The sequence below is a fragment of the Cydia splendana genome, chromosome 5 (genome assembly GCF_910591565.1).
Source record: "Cydia splendana chromosome 5, ilCydSple1.2, whole genome shotgun sequence".
NCBI lineage: Eukaryota > Metazoa > Arthropoda > Insecta > Lepidoptera > Tortricidae > Cydia > Cydia splendana.
This window is the reverse complement of record NC_085964.1, coordinates 4,312,523-4,327,654: the sequence shown is the minus strand read 5'-3', so window position 1 is coordinate 4,327,654 and position 15,132 is coordinate 4,312,523. Positions and strand designations below refer to the sequence as shown.

At 38.8% G+C, this 15,132-nt stretch overlaps 3 protein-coding genes across 3 annotated transcripts; 1 reads left to right on the top strand and 2 right to left on the bottom strand.

Moving 5' to 3' along the window:
• Positions 1-1,354: 1,354 nt before the first annotated feature.
• Positions 1,355-2,330, bottom strand: LOC134790428 (larval/pupal rigid cuticle protein 66-like). Its single transcript, XM_063761195.1, has 2 exons — positions 2,221-2,330; positions 1,355-1,976 (listed from the first exon to the last, which is right to left on the bottom strand). The coding sequence occupies exons 1-2, from the start codon at positions 2,230-2,232 to the stop codon at positions 1,428-1,430; spliced, it is 561 nt and encodes a 186-aa protein (XP_063617265.1). The 5' UTR covers positions 2,233-2,330; the 3' UTR covers positions 1,355-1,427.
• Positions 2,331-5,826: 3,496 nt separating this feature from the next.
• On the bottom strand, positions 5,827-6,838 carry LOC134790424 (cuticle protein 64-like). Its single transcript, XM_063761190.1, has 2 exons — positions 6,779-6,838; positions 5,827-6,600 (listed from the first exon to the last, which is right to left on the bottom strand). The coding sequence occupies exons 1-2, from the start codon at positions 6,788-6,790 to the stop codon at positions 5,944-5,946; spliced, it is 669 nt and encodes a 222-aa protein (XP_063617260.1). The 5' UTR covers positions 6,791-6,838; the 3' UTR covers positions 5,827-5,943.
• A 940-nt stretch (positions 6,839-7,778) lies between these two features.
• Positions 7,779-9,522, top strand: LOC134790425 (cuticle protein 21-like). The gene is made up of 2 exons (XM_063761191.1): positions 7,779-7,979; positions 8,909-9,522. Exons 1-2 carry the CDS (start codon positions 7,968-7,970, stop codon positions 9,491-9,493), a joined length of 597 nt encoding a protein of 198 aa, XP_063617261.1. The 5' UTR covers positions 7,779-7,967; the 3' UTR covers positions 9,494-9,522.
• The last annotated feature ends 5,610 nt before the right edge of the window (positions 9,523-15,132 follow it).

The following is a 15,132-nucleotide window of genomic DNA, read 5'->3' as shown; positions in this document are numbered from 1 at the left end:
TTTCAACTTTGAGGCAAAATTTTGTCAATCAAATTAAACATAGTTTTCCATTTATAAAACAACGATTTAGATTCTTATAACTTATTTTAAGGCATTGCTATTTATGCTCTACAAGTTTACACGACTACCTAAAGCGCGCGGTTGTCTGCGATTAACACAGCGTAACGCGATGCGTTTGCCGCTTATCCATTTTATATAAGATAATCTTAAATTATCATAAACTGTTTTACGCGGTAAACGCAGCGGTAAGCACATTGTTATTTTTCTTGCATACCGATGAAGCATGCGTTCAACACTGCGTTTATCGCCTAAAACAACCGCGCGCTAATGCAATGAACTTTTCCTGGCGCCGTATTGTAGCAAATTTTAATGTAGCTTGCCACATTTTTCACAATTGTTTACTTCTTTTAGTATTTATTTAAACGTTTTACCTGCGTTTGGACTTGCGTTTGTGGTGTCCCATCGGTAAAGTGAGAAAATTCGGCAAAAAATATTTTTGGTCACATTCAGGTCGATCGAAGTAAGTAGTTCTTGGGAAACCTTCAGAAGGGAAGTTCTTGCCCTAAATAAAGTTTATGTACGAAGACTGACCTAACGAAAAACTATATGAATCAATTTGAAAAATACTTAATCAATAAGATACGGCATTCGTTGCTGAAAAGTACCCTATGTTTGAAGGGTATTAGCTGAAGTACAGACTTGTTGGAGAACTAAATGCTGGTGATACAATAACGTTCTAATAAAGTAGGTTCATTATAAATAAACAATTTTAAGTACCTATTTTATTTATCTGATTTTTATACCCTAGTGAAGTATAATTCTTTACAATCCAGCCGAGTAAATAAATCGCGATCTATATTTTAAACGAATTTACGTTTTGTTACATATTATTACGTTTCGATCAATATAAATTAAGCTTTGAAATCATGTCTTACTTTTTTATTGGAGGCTTTGTATTAAACTTTTTCAGTCATAACCTTTGTGACAGAACTTATGACCTGACTAATTATTATATCAGTCATTTATATCAGTATGAAATAAAAAGTGCCTCCTTTTTTTCATTATTCAATTACTAGGTTACTTAAATAGGGCCGAAAGAACAAAAATCTATAAAAAAATTAAGGTAAACGTACTGGTGCTCGACGCGGTCCCAGTAAATGTCATCTTGAAACTTAAGTCAATGCCAATAGAGGTGACAGGAAGGTGTCATATCATCTATTGGGCATTAGCATGTCGAGCACTAGTACGTTTACCGGTGCATGTTTTAAAAGGTTTCTTTCGTCGGTGAAACAATTTATTTTATAAACAGTCCGTTTACGACGAGAAGATTAAAATTAAGGAAAATAAAGCGTCATTTAAATTAAATATTTCATTTTATTTGTCAACACAGCCGTTCTTCATTAACTAACCACATATTTATACTACGTTCACCAGGCGAGTCCATGACCGTATCCAAGACCATGGCCGAGACCAAGTCCATGACCGGCGTAACCAAGACCGAGACCATGGGCACCGTAGCCGATGGCGCCATGGGCACCATAACCGATGACGCCATGGGCGATGGGAGCGGCGTAGGCGGTATGGGCAATGGGGGCAGCGTGGGCGATGTGGGCCAGGGGAGCGGCATGGGCGATTTGGGTAGAGTAGGCGGAGTGAGCGAGAGGAGCGGCGTGGGCGGCGTACGCCAAAGGAGCGGCGTGGGCGATGGCGACGGGAGCGGCGTGCAGCAGAGGGTCCTTGCGCACGACAGCGTTGAATCCGGAGTGGGCATCAGCGGCGTAGTCGACGGTGCGCTTCGTGCCGTCGGACTCCAGCAGCGAGTACTGGCCGACCACGTTGTCGCCCACGCGGGTCTCGTGCTGGCTCTTCACGTCGCCGGTGTAGGGGTCCGACACTCCATAGGAGAAGCTGTTGTAGTTACCGCCATGGATCGCGCTGCCCTGGGCGGCCGCCACCAAGAGAGCTACAACGACGAACTGTAAACGAAAACATTTTTTTAGATCCGTATAATATTTTTTGGCACGTAGGTACCTACCTACCTAAGTAGATAGTAAAACATTATATTACATTTCAACTCGTAAAGTCCTGGTAACTCTAACCCTAAAAATTTCCCAGCTCAATCAATGGTGTTACTTTTACATTATCTGGCTTTAAAAGCATTATTTTTTTTTTTACTTAAATAAAGAAATCCCCACTAAATGATCATATTATTTTATTTACCTTCGCAGCCATTATTGTAAGTGTAATTGCTCGACTTCGACTTGCAACTGATACACTTAGGGTTTCTGCAACTATTTATATACACCCATAGCGGTGCATTTATGTTTCGGAGGTCAGTACCGCGTCCGCGTGCGTGCGTCATACAAACGGCACGATCATTTCAACGACCAATCGTATATCTTATTAATATGAAATAAGGTATAATAAGGATTACCTTATTGTGTCTTGTGTTATGCGGATTGGGTGCACGGTCTCAATCAAGGGCAGCAGGACATTGGGAAAAGTTTATGACTTTCGGAAGAAGTAACCACTTTATTACACAATATCTAAAGGAATTTGAACAATGTTAATCAATTTGACAGGAAAAACAACACTTGCACGTGAATATAGCATTTAAATAATTCAGACACAGGACACATTATTGTACTAAATTATAGCTATTGAGTCAAACACATTTCAAAAACCGGGCAAGTGCGAGTCGGACTCGCGCACGAAGGGTTCCGTACCATAATGCAAAAAACGGTCACCCATCCAAGTACTGACCCCGCCCGACGTTGCTTAACTTCGGTCAAAAATCACGTTTGTTGTATGGGAGCCCCACTTAAATCTTTATTTTATTCTGTTTTTAGTATTTGTTGTTATAGCGGCAACAGAAATACATCATCTGTGAAAATTTCAACTGTCTAGCTATCACGGTTCGTGAGATACAGCCTGGTGACAGACAGACGGACGGACAGCGAAGTCTTAGCAATAGGGGGACCCTATTGCCGTTTTACCCTTTGGGTACGGAACCCTAAAAATGTCTATTCTGTGGAAAAAACAATCAAAGTTAATGACCATGTACATATAATTATATTTCACGTTTTCCTTATTGGAGTCCTTAACCCTTCGAGTGGCGGCTCGTGGTCGATTACTTTAATTAAATTTAAAATTTGACTAATTAATATAAAGTTTAAATTCCAACTACTGAAAAGTGACGTATGTCACTTGAAGGGTTAAGTAGGTAAAAAATGTATCCCGGCTGTAAGGGTGCAACCCACAAAATAAGCTTTGATTCCATAGATTCTCTTAACTTTTCGATATCTTATCTAGATGCGAAATAGTTCAACATACAATGAAATGTGTTACTGCAGTAAAATTACCTGAGTATCTCTGAAGATATAAGTAGTTTCAGAAGTAAATTCGGCTAGATACCTAATTAACGCTTGATACCAACTATACTATAATTAATACCAATCAGAACATGACTCAGCAAGGACCTGCCTTGTCAAGTAAACACCCGCATTAAACTTTTATTGCTAGATATTATCTTGACTCTCGGGTGCAAAAAACTAAAAGCTAGTAATAAAAATGCACACCTACTTAATCGTTTTTTTACGGTTTGTTTCGTATAATTAGGTCCTTGGCTAGATATGCAATTACTCAGTAGGGAGGTACATAGTTAGGTCTCGTGTATTTACTCGTACACTGTTCTTAGGTATTATTTGTAAATAAAGCATTTAAAATAATAGGCAATAATAGGGTCGTAACGACCGAGCTCTTAGTATCCCAGAACATACTCGTATATACTCATTACCATACGATATTGGCAATAGAGGTGACAGCAGGGAGTCATGTATTAAAATATTTAGGTAAGTACCTACTGAAGAGAACTGTGTCACTTTGTATGTAATATTGAAAAAAAAACTAAATGAAATTATTTTCAAATTTGCTTTCTTGGGGTAAAATATAAGAGGATATCATGTATCAGTAGTATCATGTATATTGTGCAAAAAAAAATCAGCCATATCGTTGACTTGGTATGTTTAGTAAATTATTTTTGTTTTAATTTAAAAAAATGCTGAAATGTGGTATATTTTTAGAATCGCCTCAAAAAGCCCCTTTATATGATACCGCATACTATCAATCATGCTATCGCATTCTGAAAAAAAAATTCCCATACAAAAAAAATATGACTCAGCAGCTCAGGATTTCTTTTTAAGAACTCAAAAATTTTGTTTTATTTTCTATGCGTGTGCCAAATGGCTAAACTGTACCTACATCGATTTGCGGTTTTTCTTTGGAATTGGGCTTTGTACGCCGTAGAGGGCCCACAGATTACCAGTTCGCCGGACGATATCAGCCTGTCAGTAAAGTTGTTCGGAGCTGTCAAATTTTACTTCTAACTGACAGGCCGATATCGTCCGGCGGACTGGTAATCAGTGGGCCCCTGCACTGTGCGGCACAATAAGCATAATTCAGTTCAAAAAAGCTCGTGTCGCACACTGGTGGAATTCCGCCTTACAGTCTAATAGTTCTACATACAAAGATATAATCTCTTTTTGGTCAGCTGCATACTAGAGAATAGACGATACTTTTGACGAGTAGATCCGCGATTATGATACTGACTGTACCATTTTCAAACAGGTTTTAAAAAATCGTGTTGTTGGCTGCGCTCGCTACAACAACACAACACACAACACAACACACACCACAACTACAAGTACTTACAAGCTAGATGTACTGGCTAATGATCAATTTTTAGGGTTCCGTACCCAAAGGGTAAAAACGGGACCCTATTACATATACTTTCTGCTATTACTAAGACTCCACTGTCCGTCTGTCTGTCCGACTGTCTGTCACCAGGTTGTATTTTATGGACCGTGATAGGTAGATAGTTGAAATTTTCACAGGTGATGTATTTCTGTTGCCGCTAGGTATAACAACAACTAAAAACATAATAAAAATAATATTTAAGTAGGGCTCCCATACATCACACGATTTTTTTTCAGTTTTTTGCATAATGGTACGGAACCTTTCGTGCGCGAGTCCAACTCGTACTTGGCCGGTTTTTAAATTCGAACCGGCCTCCTATGCGATTCGGCGGCGTGGTAATTCAGACTAATTAGTCTTTCATAGAGACGTCTTAGGCCTTCATTGTAATGTACTGGACTGTGGATTGTAATCACTGAAATATTTGGTTGCCTCTGATATTAACTGGCTATTTTAGTATTCTACCACTCAGCCATCAACATACATTTAGAATTTGTACATGAGTTCTTTTATCTACTTGCGATTCTGCAACATGAACTATAAATAATTGTAGCAGGCAGGCAGAGGTGTATTGTCTGTGATCTTAAATTATTTCATATTTATTTGAATCGGGTCGAGAGAAGTTATACAGAATGATTTGTTATATCTAATCATACTCTGAGAGTCTGAGATATCAAATCATAATAAATATGTCGATGTTTTCTATGGATGTGGTAAAAGTAAGACCTAATTACTTACTTCTTAGAAGTTTAGTTAGATACCACAAATGAATTAGATTTCTACTAGACTTCAACAAGTTACGATACGGATAATTTAAAGATATTTGTAAGATAGATATGTCCAATTTGACGTTTCCGCGATTCTGGAGGTCCTCTTGAACGATTTCGACAAGTTATGACTTAGATATCCAAGTCACATCTAGTCGATATATAATGTAGATCTAGTTGATCTCTAATCGTCTCAAGATCTTGTGATTATCTCGAAATCCGAATAGGCCTGCCAGTATATCTTTCGACACCTGGGTCTAAATGTTGCCCTCAAATATTTATCAAAGGCTCAAAATAAATATTCTAGTAAGTTTCACGTCATTTATTCACAAATACAATATTTATTTTCAGTATAAATCACAGCTTTTCATTTGAGTATCACTTTTGGTTTGGTTTGGTATTTAAAAGGGAAGGCTTTATTAAATTACCATCCACCGTAGTGGGCACCATGGCCGAGACCACGGCCGTATCCAAGTCCACCAGCGTGTCCCAGACCAGCTGCGTAACCGAGACCATTTCCGTAGCCAAGACCGAGGCCGTGAGCGCCGTATCCGAGTCCAAGACCTTGGGCGCCATAGCCCAGGCCGAGTCCTTGAGCACCGTAGAGTCCGTGAGCCAGAGGAGCGCCGTGAGCGACGTGGGAAGAGTAGGCTACGGGAGCGGCGTGACCGGCGTACGCCAAGGGAGCGGCCAAGGGAGCGGCATAGGCGAGAGGAGCGGCGTGGGCGACAGGAGCGGCGTAGGCAAGAGGAGCGGCTTGTGCGGCGTACGCTAGAGGAGTGGCGTGAGCGCCATAACCAGCACCGTAACCAGCACCGTAACCATGTCCAATCACAGGATCCTTGCGCACGACGGCGTTGAATCCTGTATGTGGGTCAGCAGCGTAGTCAACAGTGCGCTTCGTGCCGTCAGACTCCAGGAGGGAATACTGCCCGCGGACGCTGTCGCCCACGCGGGTCTCATGCTGGTTCTTCACATCACCAGTGTTAGGATCTGATACTCCGTAGGAGAAGCTGTTGTAATCGCCACCGTGCACCGCGCTGCCTTGCGCAGCTGCCACCAGGAGGGCTACAATGACAAACTGCAAAAGAACAGTTAATTTTATATACCAGCTTAAGTAAGTAAATCCAGTCCAGCAAGTGCACTTTTGCTGAAATAAAATGGAATTGATTTTAACTTGACAAATAAACAAGGTAACTAGATCCAAGATCACCTAAACATTTAGGTCAAGTAATTTGGGCATTATATTTAAAATTTACCTTCGCTGCCATTTTAGAATGTTTATTTGGTCGACTTCTACTTGCAACTGATTACTGCTGAAGTTTAATACTATTTATATTCGCGCAGCGGCTCCATATTGGCCGGCTGGAGGTCAGAGCTGAAGCATGACGGATACATCATATTGCTAACAATATTTTGTAATCTTATGAGTTATGACAAGTAACGTAATTTTTGCTCGTCAAATATTGCATACCTACAATATTTGCAAATTAGTGATAAGACCAGGGATCTGTGATTAAATTTATATGTAGGTAAATGTATATGAAATTTTGTTAAAATTTGGAATACCTACTCGTACCTAGTATTTTTTATACAGTATCGAGAATACAATTTTCTATAAGTACAAGCTATAATGTCAACCGTCTTTAGTTGTATGACCTATGTGTAGGTACCTACTGTCAACAGCACCCATCAAGTTATAGTTTGACCAAAGATACACTCTATTCTCGTTGGTTTGACGTAGTAACGGTAAAACTCGTATTACATACGAGAGTTGCAGATATTTTTAACCATCTTCCGTTTTCATCATCAGATTTACTCGATGGTACCATAAAATAATACACTACCCACTTTAATACCTAAGTACGTATGCTCACCTCAATTGGATGCCAGCTGAGGTGCTTACGAATATTCAAAGCGACCAGTTAGGTACATGTGAACATCGCAAATTATAAAAGCTTTTGAATAACCAGATCATATGTTTTCAATAAATATGCATATTTACGTTATTACTTCGTTGATGTTCTTACATAAAGTTATAAGAGTAAGTGTGTGCAAAGTATGCTTAACTACCGATGTAAGTAGTTATATGTAAAGTGTCTCTTTCTGTCTATTATTTGTCCCCTGTTCCCAATATTCCCTATTCAATATTTTCTTCAAGTATGTTCAATCAGGACGATAATAAATACACTGACCTTGCCAAGTATTTCTTAGACCAAAAGAAACATTGTATATTTTTTATTAAATTTGCTCGGATTAGCATTATTTATGAGCCAAAACCGAAAGGGGTTTCCGCGAGCGTAGGTCACTCAGAGTATCATAACACTTCCTTTTGGCGCTCGGAATGCGTTACATACTCGTACATTTTAATTTTAATAACTCTACCATATAAATACGTGCGTCCCCGGTTCGTTATCATTCGTGGTGTAGACAACAAACAATACAAACATGTTCTCAAAGGTAAATATCGATGACACAAGGCGGCATTGAGTTTAATTAATTAAAATACTCGTGCGTAACTTATTCGAATCAACGAACGTTGAATTGAGTTGTTAGTTTCGATTTTATCTCGCGCTTGCGAACGTTGATTGTTTACGATATGAATAATTAATACGAGATAGTGATGTGCCGATGAGAACGTTTTCGCTTCAGAGAATTCCTTTCCGAAGAAATTTTTGGAAAATTCCCTACTTTCTCAAGATCGTTCTCTTATTAAATTAAATAAGTTATGAACAATCTTATTTTTTTTTATTGGAATGACATATTTACTTTTGGTAAGTTTATACCTTTTGCCTCAAATGACTTGTTTGGCAATTTTGTGTTGTTTTACCCCTGGTTTTTTTATCAATTAGTATTATTTTTTATATTGCTATGAATGGTGCCAAGTATTTGGCTTTAAGCTGCCATGGTATTTGTCTTATCTCCTAGACTAAGCGACTAAACAAAGGAATTCAGCGCTTTTGCGAAACGAAAGGGCAAAACTCTCAGAGAATATTTCCGAGAAATTTTCGAGAACGTTTCAGAAAATCTATCTGAAATATTTCGAGTTCTCAGGAATATTTCGAGAACAGCACATCGCTAATACGAGATAACGTTCTGGCAAATAAACTTATAAATTACTTTTGACGATTGATTTCCCATTTGTATGTACTTTTTTATTTATAGGATTTGGTGTTTCCTACTGCTTTTGCATAAAACTTTAGGTACGGTAGGGTTAATGTTTACAAGCCAACGTTCCTAAAATATATTTACACGACCTTATTTTCTGCATCTTAGAGGCGTTTTTTTGGAACATTGGCTTAAGATGTTTGTGAACTCGACTGTACAAAGACATTTACATAGCCCACATTGATTATTTAAAACTTACAAATAAACATTTTATTCATCAGATCGCAGTCCTTGCTCTACTCGTGGCGGTGGTCCAAAGCAGCCCCTCTCACGGAGGCTACGAGTACTCGTACGGCGTATCGGACCCCCACACCGGCGACGTGAAGAGCCAGCACGAGACCCGCGTGGGCGACAGCGTGCGCGGGCAGTACTCGCTGCTGGAGTCTGATGGCACGAAGCGCACTGTCGACTACGCCGCTGACGCGCAATCCGGGTTTAACGCTGTTGTGCGCAAAGATCCTGGCCTGCACCCAGCTCCGGTCGCCATCGCCGCTCACGCTGCTCCCGTCGCATACGCCGCTCCTCTGGCCCACGCCGCTCCCGCCGCATACGCCGCTCCTCTCGCCCACGCTGCTCCTCTGGCGTACGCCGCTCCCGTATCCTACTCTTCCCACGTTGCCCACGCCGCTCCGTTAGCTCATACCGCTTATGCCGCTCCCATCGCTCATGGCGCCGTCTCTTATGGCGCCCATGGTCTCGGCCTCGGTTATGGCGCTCATGGCCTAGGTATTGGTAGCGGCCTGGGATACGCCGGTCTCGGATTGGGCCATGGACTCGGCTATGGCGCGCACTACGGAGGATGGTAGACTTCTGAAAACCCACCGCCTTTGTTAAAACGGATTCTATAATGCTGTAAATAATGTTTTTATAAAGTCGTCATCAGATATAATGGAGCGGCCGAGATGCTCAAATATATCTGAACACGCGCTCAAACGCCATGATAATAGAGCCGTGTTCAGATATTTGTGAGCACCTTGGCCGCTCCGATATATCTGATGGCGACTGTGACTGTACCTATTTATAATCTGAACTCATGTTAAGTAATCCAATATATTAAATATTGGTGAAACGATGTTTTGTTTTTTGTTTTCTTTTTGTTGCAACATGTTTCTTTTCTATCATCATTTATTTTACTATTAGACCTTGAACTTATACATGTCGTCTAATCGTAAGATGGTCTGGTCAGGATCACTTACACAAACACACAGATAGTAGATAGACAGATTTCCAGAATCAGCGATTTAATTAATTCCGTTATCAATTTATGACGATGATGCAATTCCTTAAAAATAAGGGTTAACAAAATAACCTTCAATCATAACATTGGGATAAATTTGATGACTATCGCGATGACGACTCGCTTGCTTCAAATTAGGTATTTTAATATGTAGGGGCTATTCATAAATTACGTCATTTCAAATTAGGGGGGTGGGGGTCTGGACATCGGATGACGGTAGCATGAAGTAGGAGGAAATGGGGTAATTTGAAGTATGATTTTAGGATGATGATAGGGCGGGGGGTCAAAAATCGTCAAAAATCGATGACGTAATTTATGGACAGCCCCTAAGATTAAAAAAAAAGATGTTGATAATAAGAAAATATGAGTTGGCGAAGTTAGAAGACAAGGAAATATTAAGGGATATTTCATGTTTATTTCAAACATTTGTGCACAGCTTTGTTCATAAATATTAGGTATTGTATATACACCGTGTTTTTTTTTGATTTCCGTTAATTTCAAGGGTGCATACCTGAGCTTAAATCAAGTAACTTTCCCAAAGACACCGATATTCTAATTAACTCCATTTCGAAGATAATCAATATTTTATTTTTTTCCTATAAGGCCTCTACAAGCTTGTACACTTGCCTTAAGGCAGGTTTACATATTGATTAGTGTTTAGAATGAGTTCATACATTTGCTACTAAACTTAAGTAAAATCTCGGTCGATCGATGTTCGAATTGACATTGATATGTCACAGATTTCAATTGTTTGGTTTAGTTAAATGTAATGCCCGTGTTACAACAACGCTATATGCTACATTTAATTACTTTTTAATATTAATTTTTCTGAAAAAAAAAAGCAAAAAAATATTTTTTTTTTCAAAATTAACTATGCCATTTAGTTTTCTTAAACGTACTTAACCATACCCCGAAGTTAACGGAATTCAATAAAAACACGGTGTATAATGAACAATTGGCGAGAGGTCGCACAGGACCGAGAAAAGTGGCGCTGTCTTGGTCAGAGGCCAAGTCTCATTTTGAGAAAAGTGGCGCTGTCTTGGTCGGAGGCCAAGTCTCATTTTGAGAAAAGTGACGCTGTCTTGGTCGGAGGCCAAGTCTCATTTTGAGAAAAGTGGCGCTGTCTTGGTCGGAGGCAAAGTCACATTTTGAGAAAAGTGGCGCTGTCTTGGTCGGAGGCCAAGTCTCATTTTGGGTCGCTGAGCCAACGGAGTAGTAGTACCTAGTAGTATATTTAATAAGATTTTATATTAGCCTGTTTTAGTGTCCCACTGCTGGGCAAAGGCCTCTCCCCTTGATTTCCACGACTCCCATTGTTGAGCTTTTTCCGGCCAGTTATTAATGAAGATGTCTAAAAGATGACTCACGTTAGACCGGGCCGTGTCCGGGCCGGAGCGTCCGGCGCTTACTTTTCTATGACATGACAGGCGATCACGCGACGCTTTCCATAGAAAACGTTCTATGGAAAGCGTCGCGTGATCGCCTGTCATGTCATAGAAAAGTAAGCGCCGGAAGCTCCGGCCCGAACACGGCCCGGTCTAACGTGAGTCATCCTTAAGTCGTCCCGCCATCTCCGTCTGCGCCTGCCACGTCCGCGCTTTTTATTAAGATTTTAATTAAAATATTTCATTTAAGTGAAGTATATATAATGTAGAAAGATATATTTGACAACGGCAGCCTATGATCATAACCCTTCTCGTAATCGGGTCGGATGAAAAATCTCCCTACAAATGGAATTTCCGTAATTCTTTATCAAACACAATAATTCAACAATAAATACGTACTAACATTGTAACTGGCATACAAAGTAGAACGAACTATGCAGTTAATGATACAAGTAAAATGCCAATAAGATTCCAATGAATATCTTGATGAAGCAATTACTTAACGTTGTTAAAACCAGAGATAAGTTAATAATGTAGACTGGATGCCGCGCCGCATGTTGTGGCACAATATGTCTACTTTACTATATTTTTGTGCCATGTCAGTGGCAAATTAGCATATTTAAAAAATCAATAAAATAGTGGGTATAAAGCGTTATGCAAAATGATTATGAGCCGATATTTATTTTGTGATCGATTTCTTTTCCTCAGATTTCGATAAAAATTAGTGGATGGATAGAGTTCCTTATGTACAACATAAGCGCAATTTCACAAAAACCATTGTGTTATAAACACATTTTTGTAACTCAACAAAAACTTCATTTTTTTTTCTCGGGACAAGTTGTGATTTCATATTTATTCCGTCCAGAATGAGGAGCTCCTCAGATCAGCCACATTTAAATCATGTCTAACTAAAAAAAAACGACAATAAAATAAACAACGGCCCATATAAGTACCTAATGAATATACTTATTTACTCGTGAAGTGGCGTGTGGCGCCGTCTGTCTATAAAAATCTGGTGCTCAAGACAAGACATTGTATGCATACGTTATAGATTGATAGTCTTTATTTATAATTTGTCTTTTTAAAAGATCTAACAGATAATATCGAGAGCAGATTTAACCTTTTCCTTATCGTCTAAGCAGAACAAGTTACAATTATTAAATTGCGCGCCCAAAATTAAATTAGTAGGTACGGTTTGCTTCAAGTAAATTAGTAGGTACGATTTGCTTCAAGTAAATTAGTAGGTACGATTTGCTTCAAGTAATTTCCTGTTGGACTTGTATTAGCGAATAGCAAAAAATATTACTTTTAAGTATTTATAATTAGTCTAAACTACGTACATAGACGTGTCCTTGGACGGGCCGCGTGTATTGTAAAATTATTCATTTATACTTATAGAATAGAACTCAACGGGAGTTGCGCCAGACAGTAAACTTGTATCTACTTATGTTCGTATCACTCGAGATTCTTTCAAGCCTATTCGGATTTCGAGATAATCACAAGATCTTGAGATTTAGCGATCAACTAGATCTACATTAGATATCGACTAGATGTGACTTGGATATCTAAGTCATAACTTGTCGAAATCGTTCAAGAGGACCTCCAGAATCGCGGAAACGTCAAATTTGACATATCTATCTTACAAATATCTTTAAATTATCCGTATCGTAACTTGTTGAAGTCTAGTAGAAATCTAATTCATTTTCCGAATCGAGCCGTTTGTTATTTTAATCATTATATTGCGGGTGCTAGAGGCGATGATATACATACTTATATTGATAAATACATACTTATATACATAGAACACCCATGATTCCTGTTCCTTACTTAAGGGAGGGGTCCTTTAAGGGGTCAATTTAGGGATAAAAAAATGTTTTCTCTGATTCCACATAAACCATAGTAGGTACAGGTACCTACTAAAGTAGGTGTGAGCAGACTCCCATACGCGATACCTATAGGTAAGGTAAACGTGTATGTACTACATATTTAACATCTTAATTCCAATAGATTGAAGGTGGCAACTATTAGGACAGTGTCAAGCATGGGACATTTATCTTATAGGTACCTACTTATTATATCTACCTAAAATTGTAATATGCCATAAAAAACTTGATCATATTAGAAGACATGCCTTCCAAAATTCAATGTGGGCGGAAGAGTGACTGATTACTAATTAAATATCGAGTTTTTATTCCATTAAATACGACATTAATTAAATAAGGGAGTAAATATCTCAACTATGTAAAGCAATCAGGCAGATAGCTTGATTGCGATTCAAAAGCCTTACATTGTAAAATGGAAATGTGAAAACATGTGCGACAGTAGAAACTTTAAAATTCTGATCTTGACTTGATATTGATTTAACATTGACATTAGGTAGTCAGTCTGCCGTATTCGAACTTCGAGATATTCACAAGAGACGACACGTACTAGATCCATTCTAGATACGTTATAGTTTAGATATCAACTAGTTCTCTTTTGCAGCGCAATTCGGGCAACCAATGTCACTTTTACGTTAGATAGAGTAAGATATCTATTCGATGTGAATTGGATCTCTAAGTCATATCCCGTGGAAATCGTTCAAGATTTTATCTCCAGAATCGCGCAAATGTCAAATTTGACAGGTTAGATCTTAAACATATCGTTATCGTATCTTGGTGATGTCTAATAGATGTCTATTTCAAAATCCGAATCGGGCCCAGTGCAACTCGCTCGCACCTAGACTGTAGATGTACAGATATAGTTAGACCAAGTGTGCAGCGATATTGATAGCCTAGACAGTGCAAGTGTTATTAAGTGTTAAAATAAAACTTGCACAGTTATTTTAACGCCATCACTTCATAGAAATTTGACGTTTAAAATAACACTTGCACAGTCTGTGAGCTATGAAAATCGCTGCCAACTAAGATTGGTCTAACTCTAGTAGGCACCATCAGCCTCAAAAGTGTATGGCGACTTTATCAATGAATTCATTCGTAATTTCTCCGTGCAATTTCGCAGCTCACTGTACATACGTACTATCCAAGATAGGTGTTCATGAGAGACGCTCAAAGAGGAATTGGTCCAAAAGAGAGTAGGTATCAACCCCAAAGATTCAAACCCAAAACCCAAGGTTTTGTAGTAGCATTTCTTTTTATCAAGTTAACATTATTGTTAAATAATGTCATTGACCTCGTAATCGTAACGAGATGCAATTCTGTAGTTTGACTTCTCTCTCGATCACACTTTTTATCGTAAAGAAATTTTATCTTATCGAGATTATCTCGACATTCATGACTCGCACCAATTTATAAGCGCGTGAGATACACGAGTCGATATCAAATCAATATCCATTTTTTTAAATCGAATGCTTCTACTTCATTCCACTATTATACTCACCGGTAAGGCTCTGATTGAATAAAATCGCAAACTTATCTTGAATCCTTAACAAGGCCCTACACCACAGTCTCCAACAAATAATTTAATTTAAATTTCATTTATATTCAATCGATGTCCTTTTGGTTTAAATACACATATGTGACGTCCCACGGGTAAAGGTACCTTATGGCGGTTGGCGCTTACGCTATTATTAACGCAGCTCCAATATTATTAAGCGCTATGCGACGTAAGCGCCAGCCGCCATAAGGTACCTTTTGTCGTGGAACGTCACATTTGGTCCTAGAGCTAGGTACATGTATTATGTATGTTACGTGTAAAGTGTGGAAGTATTTTTTTTGCTGACATTGGATAGGTCCTATTAATTCTTAAAACATTTCTTTAATTTCCTGAAATTAGAAACTATTTCCCAAAATAAAATAAAAAATTTGCTTAGTTACTTACACGT